Source organism: Podarcis bocagei, assembly GCF_964188305.1.
Source record: "Podarcis bocagei genome assembly, chromosome: 5".
In the NCBI taxonomy this organism is placed as follows: domain Eukaryota; kingdom Metazoa; phylum Chordata; class Lepidosauria; order Squamata; family Lacertidae; genus Podarcis; species Podarcis bocagei.
In genome coordinates, this window is record NC_138129.1 from 64595626 (window position 1) to 64620330 (window position 24705).

At 41.8% G+C, this 24705-nt stretch overlaps 1 protein-coding gene and 1 long non-coding RNA gene across 5 annotated transcripts in view; one reads left to right on the top strand and one right to left on the bottom strand.

Annotated features, from left to right (window-relative positions):
* The window catches only part of AK4 (adenylate kinase 4), a 36339-nt gene extending 15508 nt beyond the window's left edge, over positions 1-20831 (top strand). For all 4 annotated transcript variants that reach the window (XM_081193908.1, XM_081193909.1, XM_081193910.1 and 1 more), the window contains exons 3-6: positions 7395-7514; positions 11372-11544; positions 12587-12705; positions 14198-20831. In XM_081193908.1, the coding sequence (XP_081050034.1) occupies positions 7395-7514; positions 11372-11544; positions 12587-12705; positions 14198-14312 (527 nt within the window). In that variant the 3' untranslated portion in view covers positions 14313-20831. The remainder of the gene's footprint in view (positions 1-7394; positions 7515-11371; positions 11545-12586; positions 12706-14197) is intronic.
* LOC308586818 overlaps positions 1-24705 on the bottom strand; it is a 132417-nt gene that overhangs the window by 48113 nt on the left and 59599 nt on the right. The window lies entirely within an intron of this gene.

The following is a 24705-nucleotide window of genomic DNA, read 5'->3' on the forward strand; positions in this document are numbered from 1 at the left end:
AGGGGTGCATGCCAGAGGTCAGTGGAGCTAGCAATGTGACTATCGTCTTTGTATAGCTAGCTAAAATTCCCATCATGCAAAAGTCAGTCTCTCTCACACACGCATGCACGCACACACATGCACACGTGTGCTCCGTTCCTCTTCCAAGCAAGCAAGAGGCATTAAAATAGTTCAAGGACATGTTCTAGGCAGGGAAAAGTACTTGAGGGAAACTTGAAGGGGGACTGTATTCCAGCCCCAAGGCTCATCACTCAGCTCTTGGACTTTAAACTGCTCAGATAACTTGTTATTAGGTGGAATATAAATAGTGTAAGTAAATATTCCTGATAAACAAAAGTGCCTGATGCAACTACTGATGGCCAGAACCATCCTTTAAAACAGTAAGTCCACCCAGTGTGAGAGAAGATGTAATTCAAAGATGTAATATAACACAGGTGTTTTAGTTAAATTCCTAACTACTGTGCTGAGTTTTAGTGGTAACCAAGTTATGGAATACCCATCCCAGATTTTGATTGTTTGCAGGGTTGGTGTCCCCTCTCAAAAAAACCCAAGTTGTTTTTTTTCTGGACAGGAGCTTTGGTTGTGCCATAATTAATAATTTACATCAGCTTAGTATAAAGAATAGTGTTTTGTATGAGAGCCAAACACTAGTTAAACAGCAGTCTTTTATGAAATGCTTCCAAGTGCCTGCCATTTGTTACAAGGTTTATGCTGCATTCACTTTAGCTAGAAGTTTTATCCCCTAGAGTTCTCTTTTATACCAAGGACATCCAGGGGTTGTAGTGCGCTAGAGGGCATTTAGAAAAAGCTGTGTTTATGGCCCTTTTCATTGCACCATTCCAAGATGGGGCACCATCCATGGAAACCCACCCCCCTTCAGAAATCCCCCAGAATCCATAAGTCACTGGGCAGTATCCAACTAGTATATAACTGTGCAAATGGAATTACTCTTGCTTGAGCAGTGGGACTCCCCCCCCCTTCTCCTCCCACCATGTGTCCCCTGCACCACACCCAAATGTTCTTCAGAGCAGATTAGGGGGGAGCACAAGGAGAGAAGGGAGAACGTCCAATGGTGCAAGCTGAAGTCCTTCTGTTCATGTAAGGAGCTCCTCAATGTTACAGCTCTGTCTGTGTAGATCATCCTAATTGTCCCTCTATCCCTGCAGTCAGTCCAAATGTTACCAGGAGATGGTTGGTCTAGGGCAACATGGTAACTATCACCATAACTATCAACCAGTTGTTCAGTTGAAGAAGAAAAAATCTAGGGTATGGCCTGCCTCATATAATGAACCAACAATGTTTTGAGACAACACCATGCTCATGTTAGTCATGATGTACCAAGCCAATCCATTCAAGGCGATTTTTGGTTGTTTATTGAAATCTCCCAGAACCAGCATCCTAGGATTATCCAACAGTACCCCAGAAACCACCTCCACCAGCTCAGTGAGGAAGACTTCTGAGCAGTGTAGTGGATGCTACACTAGCAGAATCCCTGCTTTGTACATCTGGTGCCACATCGCATGTATGTATACTGCTTACTAACAGCCATGCCAAACGATAGTTTGCATGTATGAAACATATACCATAGATGTGATAGCAAGCATGCATATCACCTGGAACAATGTTTTAGGATGGAGTTGGTAAATGTGTTCTGTGTGTATGAATTAGGCCATGATATTCTCTTCTGTTATTTTGACTTTTGCTATGATGAATAATAATTGGAACTGACAGCTGGTGCAGACAGATAAATCTCAGAGCTGGCCTTACAAATATTTTCCCCTATTAACCCTGTAGGAAAACAGGCCTGGATTTGTATCCTCTGCCAAGCATTTCTGTTACAAGACCTGTGATCTCTAGTTCCATCCATCTTTATTTTGAACTGCTTCTGTGTCAGAGAAGACTTACAAGCCGTGGTATTTGTTTTTTCTGTCTAGTATATTGTATCTGTTGTCTCTGAAATCAAAGATTCATTTAGCTAACAATGCAGTCTGCTGAAGAGAGGTTGTTCTAGCTTTTCTTGCAGAAACTATTGTGAAGAAATCAAAAAGCTTTTGTTGTGTCATATACTAATAAAAGTATATTTAGGGAAAGGGCTGGATTGCTCCCTTTCACCTAGTAAATGAGTTGCAGACTTTTCCACTGCATTCTTGAGTTAATATGTAAAGGTACTGGTCAACTGAGAGCATTGGTAAGGAAGGGTTAGCTAAAGGAAGTTTGAATGGGTGAAAGGTTACTCAATCTTTAGGCATCTTAACATGCTGTATATATTGTTTAACAATTTAACATATATGTAATGTAATGGCTAAATTATCACCAGATAAAAGATGGCTTAATATGATTTTGTAGTACTGGGGGATAAATGTGCCTGGTTAAAAAAATAAATAAATAAACAATATATTTCTGGAATAAAGTTGTCTGTATAAACTAATTAACTATTTATTTATTTATTTGCGCTATGGTCTAAATCACTGAGCCTAGGGCTTGCCGATCGGAAGGGCAGCGGTTCGAATCCCCGCGACAGGGTGAGCTCCTGTTGCTCGGTCCCAGCTCCTGCCAACCTAGCAGTTTGAAAGCACATCAAAGTGCAAGCAGATAAATAGGTACCACTCTGGCTGGAAGGTAAATGGCGTTTCCATGCGCTGCTCTGCTTTCGCCAGAAGCAGCTTAGTCATGCTGGCCACATGACCTGGAAAAACTGTCTGCAGACAAACGTCGGCTCCCTGGCCAGTGAAGCGAGATGAGCGCTGCATCTGGACTTAACTGTCAGGGGTCTTTTACCTTTTTTATACTATCTTAAGTCTCTGTCATCTTATACAGTGGTACCTCGGGTTAAGTACTTAATTCGTTCTGGAGGTCCGTTCTTAACCTGAAACTGTTCTTAACCTGAAGCACCACTTTAGCTAATGGGGCCGCCTCCTGCTGCTGCTGCTGCACCGCTGGAGCATGATTTCTGTTCTCGTCCTGAAGCAAAGTTCTTAACCCGAGGTAATATTTCTGGGTTAGCGGAGTCTGTAACCTGAAGCATATGTAACCCGAGGTACCACTGTACCTGTCTCTGTGTTAGCCTTCCCTAAAAAGAAAACTCAGTCAGGCAAGCTGAATATGATTTATTTAAAGCATTTTCACCTCACTTGTTAACTGAAGCCTCAGAATGGCTTACAAGAATCTGTAGTGAGACAGTTTCTGCCCTCAGGTTTATAATCTGAAAAACATTATGCACAGGGAAAGGGGCAGGGGGTAGGGAGTAAAGAAGAGAAGAGCAAGCTCACACACCAGTTCTTTAAAAATCCTGTTCTTTTAACGGCCAACTGGGATGGAAACAGTTCAGATAGCCTGATGGAATGGCTGCTGGTAGGTGATAGTTAACTGAAGGCCAAAGGAAGTTGGTCTACTAGAAGGAGTGATGGAAAATTTGTGATTCTCTACTCTTCATCAGCTCTTAGCAGAGGCAGCAGACCTGGGATAGTTTGGTCATTAGAGCATGAGACTCTTAATCTCAGGGTTGTGTGTGCAACCCCTGTTAGGCAAAAGATTCCTGCATTACAAGGGGTTGGACTAGATGACCCTTATGGTTCATTAAACCTCTACAGTTCTGTGAGTCTTTGATCATATGCCTGTAACCTCTATGGTTTTTTTTTTGGGGGGGGGAGTGTTGTCAGCCCAAGGGCCACACCCTTTCCTGAACAGCCTTCTGAGGGGTACTTGCCATTGGTGAGTGGGGCCTGAGGCAAAAGTGGAAAGTGCAACAAACAAACAAACAAAATTATACCCTGCCCATCTGGCTGGTAAATTCTGCCTTTGTACAGTAGTTTCCACACACCTATCCTCTATCTAGGCAAGCCAAAGGCATCATCAGAGCTCAATGACACATTCCAGCAAGGCAAAAGTGTGTTTGTGTGTGTGGGGGGGGGTGTTGAAGCGGGACTAGTGAGGGGTGTGGTCTGCAGGTAGGAAGCAGGGGTGCCAACTTGAATAAAATATGGGAGGGCAGGCAAGCCCCACCCCACCCCACCCCACAGAAGCGATCACCTGGTGCTACGTGCACACCCCATTTGAATGTTTTGTTCCCCTTGTCTGGACTCTAATCTCATTTTACCAGCTGTCTGGCTGCTGCTGTTCCTGTTCTGACAGGCAGGTGGGTTGATTACATGCTTGTTTTAGGTTTTTGATAAACCAAGATAACCTGCTTTTGTGGAAAGTACATTTTATCCTGTTTTGAATAATACAGTTCAATTAAAAACAATGCTTGTGATGTCACCTCATATGCTATCAAAAAGCACCTTTAAAAATGCATTCTATGTACTGTCAAGGATCTAGAACACTATTCTAAATGTTACTTTAGTAACATTCAGATACGAATAGCTTGCTGAAAAGCTATTTGGAGTGTTAGTGTTAATAGCTATTTTGCATCATTTACAAAAAGCAGGGGCAAAGTGCAAGGTGTTTTGTTTGTTTGCTGGGGGAGTATTTATTGAGTGCTCATTTAAATTCCTTTTCAGTGTTTTGAACTCTTTCAAGCTTAGGTCTTATTTCTGTTCAGAGCTAAAATGAAATGTTCATGTTGTTACATGCCCAAGCTATTGAATGCCTGGAAATGTAACAGCTCGGTTTACTCTGTCAGTAAGTTGCTTTGCCAGATAAGTTGTCTGTCATGCATTGTTTCCTTTTACCTCTTCTCACTCGCCCCTCCCCGGTTACATCTCTGAAGCTTCTAATCTGAATCTTCCTTACATGGCAAATTATTCATAGCACGGAGAATACATGGAGAGTGGTTTTTTATCCCTTTCTCATAACACTAGAAATCGTGGACATCCAGTTAAGCCTAATGTTAGACTATTCAGGACCATTCAAGCAGCAGATAATTAAACTATGGAACTCTATGACACGGGAGGCAGCGATAGCTACCAGCTAGCTGACTTTAAAAGTTGAGACAAATTAATGGAGGAGAGGACTACTGAGGGTTACTAGTCATGGTGGCTATGCTCTACCTCAGAGGTCAGCAAAATTTTTCAGCAGGAGGCTGGTCCACTGTCTCTCAGACCTGGGGGGGGGGGGCGGAATATATTTTGAAAAGAAAAGAAAATGAACAAATTCCTATGCCCCACAAAGAACCCAGAGATGCATTTTAAATAAAAGCACACATTCTACTCATGTAAAAACACCAGGCAGGCCCCACAAATAACCCAGAGATGCATTTTAAATAAAAGGACACATTCTACTCATGTAAAAACATGCTGATTCCTGGACCGTCTGCGGGCTGGATTGAGAAGGTGATTGGGCCGGATCCGGCCCCTGGGCCTTAGTTTGCCTACCCATGCTCTACCTCCACAATTGGGAAGCAGCAATGTTTCTGAGTACCAGTTACTGGAAGCCACAGGAGGGGAGAATGTTTGTGTGCTCCAATCCTGCCTGCAGATTTCCCATAGGCACCTGGTTGGCTGCAGTGAGAACAGGACTCTGGACTAGATGAGACATTGCCCTGATCCAGCAGGTTGTTCTTATGTTCTTACCAGAATTGTGGGGAAAGGTGGCCACCTACCTGCAGACAAATGGTGGTACCTCGGGTTACATACGCTTCAGGTTACATACGCTTCAGGTGACAGACTCCGCTAACCCAGAAATAGTACCTCATGTTAAGAACTTTGCTTCAGGATGAGAACAGAAATTGTGCTCTGGTGGTGCGGCGGCAGCAGCAGGAGGCCCCATTAGCTAAAGTGGTGCTTCAGGTTAAGAACAGTTTCAGGTTAAGAACAGACCTCCAGAACGAATTAAGTACTTAACCTGAGGTACCACTGTACTGAAACCCAGAATGGAGTAAGCCCCATTTATAGGCAGTGGGATTTACTTCTGAGTAAACATGCAGTGGATTGTACTCAAAACATAGCTAGGTATGTTAATAAGCAAATGAATTATCAGGTGATATAGTGTGGGATTGTAGGTCTCAAAACTAAACTACCGTATTTTTCGCTCTATAAGACGCATCAGACCATAAGACGCACCTACTTTTTGGAGGAGGAAAACAAGAAAAAAAATATTCTGAATCTCAGAAGCCAGAACAACAAGAGGGATCGCTGCACAGCAAAAGCAGTGATCCCTCTTGGTGTTCTGGCTTCTGGGATAGCTGCGCAGCCTGCATTCACTCCATAAGACGCACACACATTTCCCCTTACTTTTTAGGAGGGAAAAAGTGAGTCTTATAGAGCAAAAAATACGGTAAATCATTTAGCAACTTAAATACTGAGGATGTGGCTCTAAAGTTGGGTCCCCATTTGCCTCCACTGTTCCCAGCCCTCTTAGATCTATGATTCTCCCCACTGGTTTTTTTACTTTCTTCAATTATCTTTATTTAAACTCACTGCTTCTTCCACCCCTGATTTCCTTAGCTGTTGTGTTTTGGGCTGATGCATAATCTGCCCTTCTTCTTGAAGCCTCTGGCCCCTCTTCCATGGCTCCCTGCTTTTTCTTGTTGGACCAGAAGTGGTTCATCTGTGGCCCTCCACAGCTACCCCTGTCCTACGCCTTGGCTCTGACCCATGCTTCCTTTGTATTGTCTTTCCACAGCAATTTCTGCATTATCTGACTTTATGCTCATTTGCAGAGCAAAATAGGTAATCTGCTCAAGAGTATATTGCAGCAATATCTCTAATACCAGCCCACCCCACGTCCATGCAAGTACTTCCCTTATGGCTGCAGATATAGCTATAGCTATATAGATTGAGCATGGGAGAACTTCCACCCTTAAGGCTTCAGAATTGGTCTTTGGCCTGCCAGATGCAAGATGGCTAAGCTGATGTACATGGCAACTTAGTGATTCATCTTAGCCTGGCAGATAATGCTGGGAGTTGGAATTATGCTAATGAGATGAGAGGTATAATGCTTCCCTGTTTAGGGAAGTTTTTAAGGATTGATGTTTTTAGATATGCTGTAACCTACCCAGAGTGGCTGGGGAAACCCAGCCCAGATGGGTGGGGTACAAATAATAAAATTATATATATTTTCTAGTGTCAAAATGCACGGAACACTGAATAGCCAGCCAGTCTTTGCATGGCTTTCTCCGTAGTTCTATAGGGCATGGGGAGATATTGGGGAGGGGGGGCATTGCTTTGGGGTAGACAGTAATGGAGGTTTCAAACATAGCCTGTTTCTTTCTCTTGCTCTTTCCCGCTCCCCCAGGCATTCTGTTTTGTACCTCTTTCTTCTGAGTTAGTGAAGCAGTTCAAGAGGAGGGAATAATTCATAATTCATTCATTATATATATATATATATATATACGAAAGCAAATATATATATATATATATATATATATATATATATATATATATATATATATATATATATAAAATCTCTTAGCAGAACAATAACAAGTTATTGTTTCTTCTTTCATTCCTGAACAGATGTTGGCATACTAGCAAAGCAGTATCTTGAGAAAGGCCTTTTGGTGCCAGATCATGTATTCACACAAGTAATGATAACAGAACTGGAAAAAATGCAGACCCAGCCTTGGTTACTTGATGGTAAGTGACCCCCCCCCCTTTTCTTTAAACATTTCAAGTGCTGGTAAAAACCATTTTGCACTTTCCTCCTTCTACAGGCTCTTTTAAATTTGATTTAAATAACATGCTATTTGTGGAAAAGTAATGTAACATGAAAACAGCCTTTCCTGTATTTTTAGCAACTGGTGGTGTAATGGGGAGGTAGGTGAGAACACCCTGAGAGCTTCTAAGGACAGAGGATTCATAGTTAAACCTTTGGCAACTATGATTCCACACATAAGAGATGAAAATATCTGGGTTTCTTTCACAATGGTGCATTTATTGAGCAACTGAAGAAAGGTGACCACAAACCAAGCCACCTTGGATTTCTCTTGGGGCAGCTCAGTACAGTTACGTACTTGCCTGAATTATCTTCAAGTACTAATATGGACTACTCTGTTCCTAACATCCCAACACATTCGATTTCATTTTGCCTCAAATGTTCATTCGGTGAATGAATTGGGAGGTTACTGATGATGCCTAGAGCAGTGTGTCCTGCAACTGGCTATTATTGGTTTCCGCGTCGGCACACAATTATGTTCAAGAAAGAAAATGGCTGCTTTCACCTCAATACCTGAAAAAGGTGAAAAATACTGGCCTACTCTTTTAGGGGGGGAAATCATAATACTGTGGGAGATACAGGATACTAAGCAGGAGGTATCATCTTTTCCTAAGGTCATCAGTGTGATGCCCACAGGGACCAGTGTGCCTACCAGCAGGTGCCCACAAAAAATAATACTGTTGTAAAGATCCCTTTCAAAATCCAGAGTGTGTGGATGTTCAAGGCTTTCTGCTTTCCCTGTTCAGTGCCTGTTTGCTCGGCTTACCCTACGCTAATCACATAGCCTTGAACATGTCAACGTGTCATTGGATGCCACAATTGGACACCCACCATCCCATTTGTTCTGAAAAGAGGAGAGGTACAAAGAGCTGTTCCTAGCAGTTCTTGTTGAAGATGGTATCTTTTCCTGCATTGATAGGGTATGCCCACAGCACTTTGTGGTCCTGTCTCTTTTTCTGCTATTTAGATGTAACAGCTATTTTGTGTTATGCCATTTTGTGTTATTTGGTGAGTGGTGCCCACTGACCCCAACTGATTGGCAACCCCTGCTATATTCATATCCTGTGTTAGACTGTCTCTCAACTACTTCTGCTATGGCCAATGAATGCAAAAGCACTAGGAACTTATATTTTTGAAAATATAAGATGGAAATTTTATTGCTGTTTAATGGGTAATATCCTATGTAGCCTGAGGGGGTGTCTACTTATGTAGTGGGGGGTGTTCTTCCTCCACTGCCCCACCTGCAGGGTCCTGCTCAGGTTTGGCCAGGCTTATGTTTGACAACACAGTCCTTCTGGTAACTAGGCCCCAAGCCATCTAGGAGTTCAAAGACAAGTGCCAACACGTTGAATTGTGCATTGAAAGCAGTAGTATTGCCCTGTCTGTTGTTTCAGCATGGTCTTGACCTTCTGAAATGAAATTGTGCAGTGGTTGAAAAACACATGCTTTAGCTTTGCCATCCTACCCAGTGAAAAATGATACATAGGAGTCTTGCTACCCTCCAGTGCTTGGGGATATGACTAAGCTGTGAGGCTCCTGGATCGGCCTTCTGTTGCATGAAACAGTGTGCTCTCTCTGTGTGTCTGAAGTGTGGCAAGTAGCAACTGGTAGGTGGGAAGGAAGGCATAGAGCCAAGATAAATTGCTAATAGCAACATCATCTGTGTGCTATGAACAATTGCTAGCCATGCCTCATTTATGCTAATTTGCATCCTGATTTTTTTATTAAAAAATAGATACTTCATCCAAAAATCATTTTCTTTTAAAAAAGCAAGTTTCTTTGCATTCAGGAAGCTTGAGTTTATGACAAATTACTATGGGAAGAATTGATTATATGGATTTCTGAACCCAGCCTCCATACTAAAGCAGGAAGATAGAGGTCAAAAATAGAACAAATACTACTTTTTGGGGGGGGATGGCAGTACTTGCCCATGCATACTTGAATTTAACTTATTGTAAATAATAACAAAAATTCTGCAACACTCTCCATCTCTCTCTATTACTGAGTAAGGTGTAAAGGTAAAGGACCCCTGGAAAGTTCAGTCCGGTCAAAGGTGACTGTGGGGTGTGGCGTTCATCTCACTTCAGGCCGAGGGAGCCAGCGTTTGTCCACAGACAGCTTTCCAGGTCACGAGGCCAGCATAACTAAACCACTACTGGTACATGGGACACCGTAATGGACGCCAGAGGTCACACAAACACAGTTTACCTTCCCACAGCAGTGGTACCTATTTATCTACTTACACTGGTGTGCTTTCCAACTGCTAGGTTGGCAGGAGTTGGGACAGAGCAATGGGAGCTCACCCTGTTGCACGGATTAGAACCGCCAACCCTTCCGATCGCAAGCCCAAGAAGCTCAGTGGTTTAGAACTTTAGACCACAGTGCCACACTGGACAGAGAGACAATGGCACTTCCAGCCAAGTTGGCAGATCAGATGAGAAAGACTTTCTTTTCTGCCCAGGGACTTATTTACTAACAACCTTGAGTAGCAAAGCAATAAAGGCTTTCTGCCTTGAAATGCAGCTGCTACTTGCCGTTAACCAACTTTTCCCAACCTGATGCTCTCCAGATGTTTCTACCAGGCACAACAGCATGGATCAGGGATGATAGTAGTTGCAGTTCAAGGCATCCTGGGGGAACCAGGTTGGGGAAAGCTGGTGCAAAGTGTGCATTAGTTCGAGATGGTATAAGGCGCATACATCTGATATAAAAGTGAAGGAGCTCTATCTAAGTTGCTTATACTTCAGAGAAAGCTCTGGGCAGGAATCTAGCCAAAAATTATGCACTATTTTGCTCACTATAACATACTTATGATTTATTCAGTAGTTGTCTCTTTTTTTTTCTTGACCAAGTTCCAGATCTATATCTCTATAATATTAAAGAGGTGGCTTGCATGAGACTTAAACAGCCACTAGTTTGAATAAATGTGTCCTTGCTGAAATACTGCAGTATTCAGAAAGAGAAATAAGTTTGTTGCAGGTTCTGAAATGTTCCTGTTCATCTACATAAAGAAACCAGTGTGGGTTGAGAGCTCCAGGAACTAATGCACATGGCTTGCAGTACTGTAAAAGATCACGTTGTTTCCTAACGAAAGACATGAAGTAAATCTTTAACACTCCCATCCTCTCTTACAGCGATTCTCACTGTTGCAAAGGACATGTGTAGATCTAGTCAAGACTGCCAGTACAAGAAGATAGCACTGTGTATTTATAAAAAGAGAAAAACCCATTTGTTCTGTTAACTCAGTGCTTGGTAAACCTTGTGGTGGAAAGCAAAGCAAAACACCTCTCGGGGGCTGTTGGACAGTCTGAATTGGGGACAAATATGGTTATCAATCAGGCCGAGAGTAATATCTGCCTTCTACTGAGCTGGGCCATTGGCCCATCTAGATTAGTATGGTGTGACACTGACTAATAATAATAATAATATTTGTACCCTGCCCATCTGACTGGGATGCCCCAGCCACTCTGGGCAGCTTCCAGCATATACAAAAACATAATGAAACATCAAACATAAAATGCCTTCCTATACAAGTTTGGCAACGAAAGCTCATGTAATAATTGAAGTAGCTTAATACTAGCATATTATGTTGTGTGGGGCAGCAGTCAGAACAATCCCTGATGTGATTGCTCCTATAGCCTGTTGCACTTGAGATCCTGATACTGTTTCAAGTCTGGAGTCACAACACAAGTGGGGGTAGATAGGTAGGTGATGAATTCAAAACTCACAGCAAACTCTTGTAACAGGTTATTAATTTTTGTTCTCTTTTTGCACATAGGTTTTCCAAGGACACTGGGTCAAGCTGAAGCACTTGACACAATATGTGAACTGGATCTAGTGATAAGCTTGAACATCCCATTTGAGTCCCTAAAAGACCGCCTAAGTGCTCGTTGGATTCACCCAGCGAGTGGGAGAGTCTATAATATGGAATTCAACCCACCTCAAGTACATGTAAGATAACTAGTCCTGCCCAAACAATGTGACTTGGCAAGAGAAACCATAGACTATTTATCCGCCAGTAAAAATGCTGAATTATCTTAATAGTTGTCAGTGTGTTGCCATTGGTTTTTGATGTTGCCTTCATTCAGGGGAACTCTCCAATGCACTGCTTCTCAGGCACACAAATACCGATTTTTTTTGCACCATAACACTCACTTTTTTCCTCCTAGAAAGTAAGGGGAAATGTCTGTGCGTGTTATGGAGCGAATGCCTGCGGGTGGCGGGGCGGGGGGAATCTGCTGCAGTCGTGAGCAGAGGATCCATGGTTCCCCTTCCTTCCCTCCTCCGTGGTTACAAAGCATGGATCCACATGGATCCTCAGGATTTTTGCATTGGACTACTCCAAACTCACTCTCAGATCACATGTCTGTGGCCACAGCATGAACCACAAAAATCATATATCCACTATTTTGTTTAGAATATTTTTTTTCTTGTTTTCCTCCTCTAAAAACTACGTGCGTGTTATGGTTTGGTGCGTGTTATAGAGCGAAAAATACGGTAATTCCTTCCATGCACCATTTTGAAACAGGAAGGTCAGGTGAGTTCCATCTGTGTTTGCCAAATGGTAAAGAAAAGGAACCATTTATGTGTATGAGAAGTAGTACATAGGAGATTTTCCCTGGCAGAAAACAATAGAACCCAGTGGGAACATGGAAATTCATTGAAAACTATATTGTAATACTGGGTGCTACATAACACTATTAGCATTTTTGTGTACTCACCAATTGGCTTGGCCTTTGTTCCCATTTTTTCCACATTGGGTGTGGCTCTTTTGGGTGAGGGCTGTGTATAATTTGGCATACCAGTAGCATATGTGTCTGTCTGAAGTGTTTGGCTATATTGTGTCCCTAGTTCCTTGCCACAACCAAGGCTGTGAAGATAGGCCAAAATTTGACACCTTTTTGCCTGAATGTTAATGTTATTTTTAATGCAGCATAATCATATCCCTTGGTAATACTAACATGTTGATTTGTCATGCCACTCTTGTTAACAGGGGGTTGATGACGTTACTGGTGAGCCATTAATCCAACGGGAAGATGATAAACCTGAAGCTGTTGCTGCTAGGCTTAGAAAATACAAAGATGCTGCAAAGCCTGTAATGGAATTGTACAAGTGAGTTGGAAGCCCAAGTTCCATCTAAGACTAAATTTAATTGTTACAGAGATACGGTGTATGTGTATGGCAGTAGAGTTTTCATATTACAGTGGTACTGTACTTTCATATTACAGTGGTACCTCGGGTTAAGTACTTAATTCGTTCTGGAGGTTTGTTCTTAACCTGAAACTGTTCTTAACCTGAAGCACCACTTTAGCTAATAGGGCCTTCTGCTACCGCCGCGCCACCGGACCACGATTTCTGTTCTCATCCTGAAGCAAAGTTCTTAATCCGAGGTACTGTTTCTAGGTTAGCGGAGTCTGTAACCTGAGGCATATGTAACCTGAAGCGTATGTAACCTGAGGTACCACTGTATTTCATGAAAATTCTGCTGCCATAATCATGGCACATACATTTCTGGAAGCAGTTTCGTTGGCCAACTTAATATCCTCTAAACTGTATTAATTATTAGTACATTATATTATTGAACTTTGGCTAATGAAATCATAGCTGGGCAACCAAATTTAAGGTTTGAATGAGATGTCTTGTCTCCATATCATTTAGGAAACCAAAGTCTTTGGTTTGGGAAGGTGATCACCACCCTTAAAATAAAATAAAATAAAATAAAATAAAATAAAATAAAACACTTTTAAGAGAGTGCAAGCTTTGGAACTTGGAGCATGCATGATTGGCTACACACACACACACAAACAAAACCTTATACAGTCATACCTCTGGTTATGTCCACTTCATGTTACGTTCTTTCAGGTTATGTCCCGTGGCGACCCAGAAGTACCGGAAAGGGTTACTTCCGGGTTTCGCCGCTCGCTTGCGCACAGATACACAAAATGACATCATGCGCAGAAGTGGCAAATCGCGACCCACGCGTGCACAGATGCGCTGCTGCGGGTTGCGCTATTTCATGTTGTGCACAGGCCTCCAGAACGGATCCCGTTCGCAACCAGAGGTACCACTGTATTAGAAAATAGCTATGTGTACACAGAACATATGCACAAACAAGGGTTACCACATGTTGGTGAAGCCCATGGATCTCCTTGCACGGGTTCTATTCTTAGAGAGAACAGAGTGTGATGGAAAGTGGAAGTACAGGTACTGTGCGTCCACACACATATTTTTTGCACCCTGTTCTAATCTGCAAATCAACTCCAGAGGTTTAGACAACAGCGTCTTCTACCACTGTGCCTTTTACAGAATCCAAACACACAAGGCTCTTCCATGTGGGAAATAACATGCCATTTATATATAATAGTCATTCATGTAGATGCATTTCTCTTTTATTCTGTCGGTGCCCATGGCTTGTGGAATATTTCACACATTGCCTTCCTTGGTCACAAGTACGAATACAAGTATACACACTAAAAAAGGGAATATGAATCAGCACTCCACTGTAAGATAATAATTGCATCGTAACCAAACTTGCAATACCAGGGTTGGTTGGTTTGTAAAGATTCTTCATTTACATTTTTTTTTTTTAATTTCTTTATTTCAGAAACAGAGGAATCCTACACTCATTCTCTGGGACAGAGACCAACAAAATATGGCCTTATGTGTATTCTCTGGTGTCCAGCAAAATTCCTCCACTCCAGGCCAAAGAAGCAAACTAAGCATTTCCAAAACAAGCAAGAGTTAATATAACCAGAGTTGATTTTCTATTAAGTTTGTGATGTCCTGTATCTCTGTATCTGTGCTCTGCCTATATATATATATATATCAGCTGTCTCCCTGGTTTTACTGGAGAATAGCTGCAGAAATATAGTGATAGCTAAGAACATCTCTGAAAATGCTATATGGAATCCTAGTCCTCAGCGTATTAAGTACTTGTGCATGGACTTCCAAGGAATCCTAAATTGTTATGCAGAGACAGATATACCTTAGGAGGCTTACAGAGCCTGTTGTCTGTTCCATCTAGCCACAGCTAATTCTTCTGCATATTCAATGTGCCATTTCATGAATGTTTGGAATTGTTTTCCTTGATCTAACACTCCACAGCAATTTAAAAACAAACACTTCTCTAAATGTACCTGCAGTGCAAGAAGCACTGTGGAGCATATATAGTTCAAATAACAAAAAATGTGTTCGAGTATCAATTAATGGGGAATGGAAATTATGGTTGTTTTTAAACATGTTGGTTTGCGGAAAATACCAACATTTAAGAATATATATAATAAAAATGCTGCTGTAATGTTTATGGAACTAGTTTGTAATTCAGTGGTGTGGATTTAGGCCATCCTGTATACTAGGATATAAAGGTGGTCTATTTTTTTATCAAGAAAAGTTGCACAACTTGGATAGTATTATTATAGCCTTAATATTATACAGTGTTACAGCCTGTTACTAACTGCCAGTGAGCTTCTGCTCTCTTTTTATCACATTTAAAATTGTCCCAAATTATCTCCCAGACAAGTGATCGTATGATTTAACATAATGACCTGTCCAGATGATCACTATTATATTGAGCTGCTTCACAAGTCACTTGTTTGCAAGTCACATTAAGTCATAGTTTAACCACTGAAATGGCATGCACTTTTACTGCTGGTTTTGTCCAAACCAGAGACTTGTTGTTTCCTCCCATAAACAAATCACAATCAAGAAACAAAGAGCAAATCTTGGTTACGGCTTGTGATTTGGACAGAAACAAACCATAAACCTAGGTTCAGATGTAATGGCAAGCCAGATCATTGCTTGTTTCCTGGGCAATGGCAAAAGCAGGGGACGAGTGAAATGCCTGCAATTTTGGCAGTATGCACTAGTACGCTGTGTGTTCACATTAAATGTTTAAGCCCTTTAGTTTAACTGTGGTTTATTGTGACATGTGAACCAGGACAGTAAGCGACAAATGTTCATGACCACATAGTCTAGGAAAAACGCTATCACAAATCTGGAAACTGTTGCCAATATATATCAATGGTTTGATTATTAGACTTGTTCATATAAAGACAATCAGTTGCGAAGGCTCACATGTGCAAAAGGAAAAAAAGTTATGTACTGGACCAAAGACTTAGGCTATGTACACTTTAGCTGTGTTAAAATACAGTGAGGTTGTTCTCTCCCACTGCATTTGAAGTTGCATTTGCATGTTGCTGTACACACTAGAAAGGGTACAGGAATATCCTACCCAATGCACATTTCCAGTTTAGTTTTTCCATGCCTGCAACCCCGCTACCAGCTCCTATTTATAAAGTGGTCATTGTGCGTGCATGGTCATTATGCATGTGCAATGGCTATCTCAAATGTACACCGCTCAGCTTAATTGCATAGTGGATGTGAGTGGAGTTTTCAAATTGGGTGAAAGCTGGTTTGAAGGGAACACATCAAACAGCTGTATTTCTCAAGAAACTACAGGATAGATGTGAGTTGTGGCCAATGACACGTATGCATGGCTTCAAACCCAGCTGGTGGGAGCAAACCAGAGTCAGATTCAATGGTAATGTGTGCATAGCTTTACTTCAGTTGGTCTCTCTCTGTGTGTTTTAACCACCTGTCTTTAACTGAAGTCATTTCTTTCCTGTGTGAGTTTGGCCTGTTTTGAACCAATTTTCCCTTTTCTCTAAGTGATCTGTCTTTGTCCACATAAGTCTTAAGATCTTGTCTTTTAGTTCCAATGTACTTTTCTGTGAACGCTTCTTTGCATCATTCACTAGAATCTGAATGAAAATGAAGGTAAGTAAGCACTCAGGTCTGAATGGAAGCGAAATGGTCTACTATGCATGTATTCCTTGATAGCTGGCCATTTGGAATGTTGCTTTTGAAATGTATTGCTAAGTATGCTAAGCTGACTTGAACATTGAGCAGATTGCTACCAAATAACTTTAGACCAAAAGCTGAACAGAAACACTTGATTTTTCCAGAGCAATTGTTTCAAAACTTTCTTTCCTTAAAGAACCAGTTTCTGCATGGCTGTTACTTCTGTTACTTCCAGGATTCCCTGAACATAACATAGGATTCTAGGTTATATTTTAGCTTATGATTTGTCTCTTGCAGTACATGCATGGGCCAGCCATAATTCACGGTTCTTGGTGTTGATCCATGCAAAATGGAGATGGTACCCTAGAGTATTTCCAACACACTCCCTCAGAGAGAGCATTTAATCAGATCAGTAGTGATGGGAAAGCTGGTCTGCCATTATAAGATCTCCTCACTGTAGAACCTGTAGCAAGGAATGCCAGAGTTCTCCAGACCAGTCTTAAAGCTACTGTTGCAGATCAATCAAATCAAATGTGCTTTAACTTTTCTCCTCACTTTCCTGCATGTTGGATTGGTTCCAGAGCAAAATAACTTGCACTTAAGACCTGTTGAATTCAGTGTGATATGTTAGTGATGAGTAACTTGTATCCCACTGAAATCAATAGGATGTAAGTGCAAATTAACTTTGTTTCCACTTTTCTATTTCCTTTCTTGTAGTACAGGCATAGCCAATGTGGTGCCCTCCAGAGTTTGCTGCACTCCAACTCCCATCAACCCTCACCATCGACAATGCTCTCTGGGGCTCTCTGGAGTTGTAGCTAAACATCTGGAGGGCACCATGTTGGATACCCCTGCTGTAGTATATGAAATAGTCAAAGGCTATTGGTTAAAGTGGGTGTGTGTCTCCTATTAATGCGAGGAGCACAAAAATGTAGGCTGCTGTCCATAGAGAAAGAGTGTGATATTTTTCCGTGAACAGATTGTTTTCATGCTACACAGCATTGAAGTAAAGCAGACTTCCTTTTGTACCACATGGCAAAGAAATGTAATCTGTTTGTTCATGGGCAGATCAGCAGTGATCTCAAGCATGCCCCGTCTTTCCTGCTCCTGAGCTTAATCTCCAGTCAGCAGCACTGGCTGTGGTTGAACTCCCCCCCCCCCGCACTCTCCCCATGCCTTGTTCAGCTGGTCAGAGATTATAGCTCAGGAGTGGAGGAAACACTGCTGGGGAAAGGCCAGTGGACCAGACTGGGAAGTCCTGCAGGTCTTACCCATTTCTACCCCAGAATCAAAAACTAGTTTCTCTTTAAATGGACAAAACAAAAAAACTGGGAGTTTCCCACAATTCTTAAATGTATAGAGACATGTGTGTGTGTGTGTGTGTGTGTGTGTGTGTGTGTGCGCGCGCGCGCACACACACACATGCCCATTTTTGTGTATTTTTTCCTATATCCAGAGTTCATATAGCAGCTTTCCTAAACTGGAAGCAAATACTGTAATTTTGATGCATAATATTTGACAGGAACTATAACTTGATCTGAGTGTCCTCAAGTTGCCTTATTTTATATAAAATGTGGGGGGAATGTATTTAGGGGAGAAATTATTCTGAATTATACTTTATAGTCCCCACCACCAAGAGACCTATGCTAGTTTGATGATAAAATTATGTTGTTTAAGCTCCCCCCCCTCCCCACTGGCTAGTGTATTATACAAGAAGCTTTATAGTATTTGAGAATGGGCTACTGCATTACCTGCCAAACCAAATGAAATAACATTTTAACATCAGCAGTGCAAGACTACAGCTTAATGCCATCTTACACCTACATTAGAGTTTGTTCTACCCAATTGCTGTTTGCATAACTGTTTGAACCCACTAAGCCCTGGCAGCATAGGTATAATACTTCACAATGTCTTAACCATGGTGAACCTTGGGGGTCTCAAATTTCAGTGGCACCAAAATTTGGCACCCCTTGCTTCTCTTGCTCCACTCTAATTCATAGCTGCAGCACCCATTGTGACCAAACTAGTTACGCTCCCCTAAATCCCCTTCTGGTGCAGTGGAAATGTTGGCTGTTCTCAGTTGTCTTCTCTACACTTGGATGTAAAGTGTGGATAAGCACTTTCCCCTGAACATCCACACCCTAACAGACAAGACTCTGTCCATGATAAGTATTTCCTTTTGAGAAGGAGGAACATGCTATCTGAATGCAGCCTGAGCTTTTCAGGCTGCACTGTTGTAGAACAAAGTGACAGGGAATGGCAAGCTGTCATCTGGCTCTGCCAGTACCCAAAAAAGCATTCCGTATACAAAGATGCATCCCAGGAACTAGACTCTAGCATTGCTGCTTTTTTCTTTTTTGCACTTTTATCAAGACAATCTGGACATTCAATGTAGATGAAGCAACTACTATATTTGTGCTTTAGAAAGACTAAAGGTCTTCTGAAGGTCAACTGTCTCCTGAGATGGCTCATGTGGAGCTGATAACACCAAGGGTGCAAGTTTGATCCCCATAAGGGACAGTGGCATACTCCTGTCCTGCATGGGGTTGGACTAGACAATCCTCAGGGTCCCTTCTAGCTCTACAATTTTTGATTCTATGTACGGAGGACCCCAGCACTGCAACTCTATAATATCTAATGCAGGGAGTTTCCAGAAAGAAGGTGAAGGGTTTACGTATCCCTGTAATTGGCTACAATGATGAGCACATTTTAAGCTAATAACAAAGAATCCAAAGAGTTTAACAAAAAATCCATTACCTCTCACTGTGACTACTTCTGAGTGGGCCAGGTATACATGAGGCCATCAATTATATAGAGAAGGCTCAGATGTCCATGAATTGTGATAATGTTTTTTTTTTTTAAGGGATTTTTCCATGTGGTGCACATAATTAAATGTGTAATAAATGTATGTTTACACAAAGAATTGGACACCAGTGATAAAATGCACTTTTGTATTTTTTATTAGATCTTCATTTTTATACAAAAAGCAATATCTAGAATAACCAGGGAGATGGGTCACCAACTGCCCTCTCCTTCCCTGGCTTCCAAGGAGAAGCTTCTTTTAGTAAACCATTTCCTGAAGGTGTCTTAAGTGATGGGAGGGACATTGGGAGATACCTTTATTCACTGAAACTCAAAGCACTCTAGTTTCAAGGGGGCAGGAAGGTATGGCTGCCTTCTATGGGGCTTCTTTGTTTGTTCAGCCTGTGGCAGGTGAGAGAAGACTTATGCCCCACTTATACAGTAAATATATATATATATATTTAAGGGTTTGATTCATGTCTTGACTGAGTTCTATATTTTATCATGTTTTTCTTCACCATGGGCTGTCTCCAGGGTTGCAGAAGCAGAAGTCATGTTTGTGCAATGGATCCCCTTCTTTCACCTGCTCTCCCCTGTAGACACAACAAAAGTCCTTGCCAAAGAGTTGTGCAGGGGGGTGGGGACTGACCACACATTCTGGGCCTTATCATTTGGGGCTGCAGTGAAAGAAGGGAACCCCAAACTGGCCAAGGAATCTTGCACTCTGCTGTCTTCCTCTCATGCAACATTGGATTTTAATACAATATGGTGGAGGTTGCTTGATCAGCACCCCAACCTTTCTTACCTGCTTGTACAGTATATCTATGCATTAAGAGCAACTGGCCTATGTGAGCAGAATATATTGAGTATGAGACTTGGGCTGCTTCCAGACTGTAACTATGTAAACAACAAATGTTGTTTGGCCTTAGAGTGATGGGAAAGAACTGCAGAAAGATAACAAAGAATCCATCCACTTCTGTTATTCTGTGTTTTTATTTCAAGGTTGTAAAGCCCTTTGGCAGAGCTCAGTTTGTGCTTTTTTAATTTTAAGTAAGGTTTATTTTTGAGTCCTTTATAAATAAGCCAGGGTAGAGCTGGAAATGTGAAACTGGGGGAGCCAAGTGTGTGGAGATAGAGGAGCTTGGGTGTGCTCTTTTGACTCAGATGTAACAGCTCTGAGAAATTTGACTTGTTCAAAGTGATGGATTCACTTTACATATTCATTAATTTCATATTCAAACCAAGAGTGGTCTAATTATTAAAATATATTGCTAGGTGAATTTTATAGAATTTGTAGAAATTATTCCAGGGTCAAAATACATTATTGTTGCTGCTCTGAGTACTTTCCAAAGCGCTCCATTTAGAAGCTACCCAGATACTATGTTCTCTATTGCTTTGGTTTTTAGCTTTTCCTCAGAATCACAGTCTTCTGTAATGCACCACAATTTTCACCTCATGATGTTGGCACTTTACTGTGAATCTGATGTATTTTCTAAAGTTATGGTTCTGTTTTGTACTAATGAGAGTATGTTGGGAGGGAGTTCTGTACTTAGTTGTTCTAGGGAACAGTCTTTGTATTACTGTAATTGAGGGAGGTGGGGTTTTGTTTGTTTGTTTTGGATAGTCTCCCCCCCCCCCGAAAATCCTACAGATAATCCTACAGCTAATCCATTTGATATTTGTAAATAAAGTTATTTTGAACTTACTCTGCATCTTCTCAGATGTGTTTCATTCCATTACCTACATTTGTTGGTGAAACCCAATTCTGTAAATTATAAAGATGATTCCACCCTTCTATATTATGAAAGGGGAAGATCCAAGTTTTCTAAATTCGTGGTATTTGGTAAGTTAAAAAAACCTATTACCTTCATGCATAGTACTGCAAGGGAGGAAATAAGCAGAACAAAGAACACAGGACGTCTGCCAAAAACAGCAATCCTGAGTTGAGTTCATACTTCTGTTTTTCCTGTGGTATGCAGTAACATAATGTGGTGTGATGTTCTATTTCCACACACACGATAAGCAGCCCCAGTAAGCATGGCCAATGGGCAGGGATTACTGGAGTTGTAGTTCAACAACAACTGGAGGGCCAAAGGTTCCCTACAACTGCTCTAGAGGGTAGAGGAGGGGGCTTGCAGCGCCAGGCTTGCTGTTCGCTGTTGGCTTCATCTCATTTCACCCAGGAGGAGACTTCATTGTATGCAAGTCTAGCATCTTCATAAGCAATTGATTAACTATGCATATGTTAAAAAAACAAACCTATAGCTTACACCCCCCATGTATATAGCACCATAAATTACTTAAGAGATGTGAGCTAATGAGGTAATCTGCACTTTGAGTGTGTGAGTGAGAGAAAGCAGTGAGGCAGGGACGGACTGTGCATAAACAGAGTTTTGACCACAAATAGTTGATTTTCAAGCTTGTGGGATCTTCTTTGTTTTTGACTAGAATTCGAAGATGAACCAATCCAGAGCCACATGCAAAAGGCACACCATTAGAATTAACCCGCAGGCCACCCCTGAGCATATTCTGGGCTTAGAATTTTGTTTTCAGTCCCAGCACTGAACTGAGCTCTCAGTCCTTTCATATCAAGACCACTTCTGGTTAGCTTTCTTCATTTCGGCAGCCTTATTTCGGTGGAATGGTTTTGCTCTTGCTGTTATTAAACAGTTGGGAGTTGAACTCTTGCTATCTACTGCAAATCACCCACAGTTCTACCAGTAGATCCCAATCTGCCATTTGTTCACCCTGGTCTATGTTGACCACCAGCTCTTTAGCATTTCAGTCAAAAGCTTTCTCCAATCCTCACTGGAGATGCAAGGGCCTGAAGCCAGGACTGATTTGCATGCAAATCATGGGCTATACCAGTAAGTTAAGATGAGCGGGGAAATTACCCCAGTTCCAGTGCTGGGTCTTGCATTTCCTGCTTGCTTCTCCATGCCCTACACGATAAGCCATTGGAGGTGGCAATTGTTGCTAGAAATCTGAGTAGGACAATCCTCTCCCTTCCCTCTGGATTGAATTAATGTCCAATCTCCTCCTTCCCAGTCCTATGCAAAATGCTAAGCTTTGACCACTATTTATTGCTGGTTGAATCCAAATTGGTTCATGCATAAGTGGAACTGACTTCTCTTGGAACAGAACTTCACCTTCATCTATTCTCTTCTGTAGCTCCTACATACCCTCAAGATCTGCTCCAGGAGGTTGAGGGGGGACCCTTTGCTGAGAGGAGAGGAAAGCATTCTGTTGCACTCTTGCAGTGTTGGATTCTGCCCTGTGTCCTAAAACATGTGCCCAACAGCGCAGCTTTAATTAGCTGAATTTTTTTTTTGCTCTGTTTAAATATACATTACAGTCATGGATGCAACTATGAGGAAAACTGGAATAAAAATAAAGTGCTGGAAACCCGCATTTAACAAGAGGATTATATTTGTTGTAAGTGATAGATTAGAGGAAAGACATTTCTGCAGAGCTATTACATAAATCGGATTTTGTTTGTGGGCTTAGACATTTAGAATGAAGAACTCTGTTACACTGGGGCTGCTTCTAGACTCACTCTTTTCAGGTGGGATTCAATCATACCCCCAGCACACTCAGGCTTGGCAATTAAAACTGATTTGAATCTCTTATTTATTGGACAAACCCACCTCCACAAAGATCTGGCTCTATTTAGGAGGCCCCAAAGCATAATATGTGTATTAAAGGGTCCTAACTTCTCATGCTATATGGCCATTCTACCCTTCTATCGTATTGTTCTGTGTCCAAAAGGCTCTGATAATGTAGCCTATATCCATTGCCTTTCGCATGAGATCCATAGAGGCATTTACTGTAGCCTCCAACACGTTTTATTAAAATTACCTCTGACTTCAGAGTAACCCAATATATGTCTCTTAGAGAGCCAAGAGCCAATATGCTGCAGGGGATAAAGGTAAAGGTAAAGGTACCCCTGCCCGTATGGGCCAGTCTTGCCAGACTCTAGGGTTGTGTGCTCATCTCACTCTATAGGCCGGGAGCCAGCTCTGTCCGCAGACACTTCCGGGTCACATGGCCATCGTGACAAGCTGCATCTGGCGAGCCAGCGCAGCACACGGAACGCCGTTTACCTTCCCGCTGGTAAGCAGTCCCTATTTATCTACTTGCACCCAGGGGTGCTTTCGAACTGCTAGGTTGGCAGGCGCTGGGACCGAAGGACGGGAGCGCACCCCGCCGCGGGGATTCGAACCACTGGCCACGCGATCGGCAAGTCCTAGGCGCTGAGGTTTTACCCACAGCACCACCCGCGTCCCTGCAGGGGATAGTGTTAGACTAACTAAGGAGACTTCAGCTCAAATCCTCTCCAAGTCATGGATTGATCTAGGTTAGGCACATAGACTTAACCCAGACTCTCACTGCCTTGTTAGACTATGAAAGGGACATCTATGCCTCCTTGATGAAAATGAGTGAGATAAAGATCAATAAAATCTGGGCCTCAAATACCGCAATATGCATCATCCCATCTAGTTTTCTTGTAGAGTAATTAAGTAGCCCTTGCATAGGGGTGAACATCAGGCTTGTGGAATGGACTGTGTTTTACTATAACCCCACATTCACCAACTGAAGTAAGGTGCAAAGCAGTGCAAGAAGAATCTGCATACAGAGTTGGATGCAAAATTGGGGCTTGGGTGGAGTCAATAATCTTGTGCATCCCATAACCCATTCCCTGGGATAAGTTGCAAGTTCAAGGACAAATATTCACCTGAGTTTTTAATACAGATCAGGGATGCTAACGCAAAGCTCTACAACAGGCCAACAGAGCTGCAAAAAGACCTAGTCAAAGGAAACCAACCATTACTCTTATTTTACAAGTGAAGAACACTAAGATGGAAAGATAAGTAGTAAACAGAAAGAAGGTCAGCCAGGACAAATTAGTGTTGTCCCTAAGATTAGAGGACAAAAATCCATGCCAATCCATCATAAAATATCTATCAGTAGATCACCTGTCATAAGAACAAACCTATTGGATTGCATCCAACATTTTTCCTACTCTGAGTAGACTCATTTAATTTAATGACCATGAATAAATTATGTCTTAAAATTTACAACCCATTTTCTTTTTCTTATGGCTCAGCAGGGGAAGCCAAGGTCTACATCACATTATGTTACATTGGTCTTTGTCTTTCAAAAAAAATTGCAGCATGTGATTCACGAAGTCAGTTCTTTGTATGCTTGGTTGGGACAGCAACACATGACATCTGTGTTACTAGTCATACGTTATAAAATCAATGAGTGTAGACCTGTGTAAAATATGCAATGTTTTTACACTATTCCTGTATAAGCTCCTCAGGGAGGGATCTGTCCTCTTGTGCTCTGAAACACATCATGTATGTTAATGATTATATAGTACATGGGATATTTAATGTTATGCTTAACTTATTCACTTTTTATGGGGCATCCACACAATGTTATCATCTATTGCATGTCATCCTACATTTCCCTTGTGGGTTTTTAAAAACTTTTCTCAGACCAACAGAA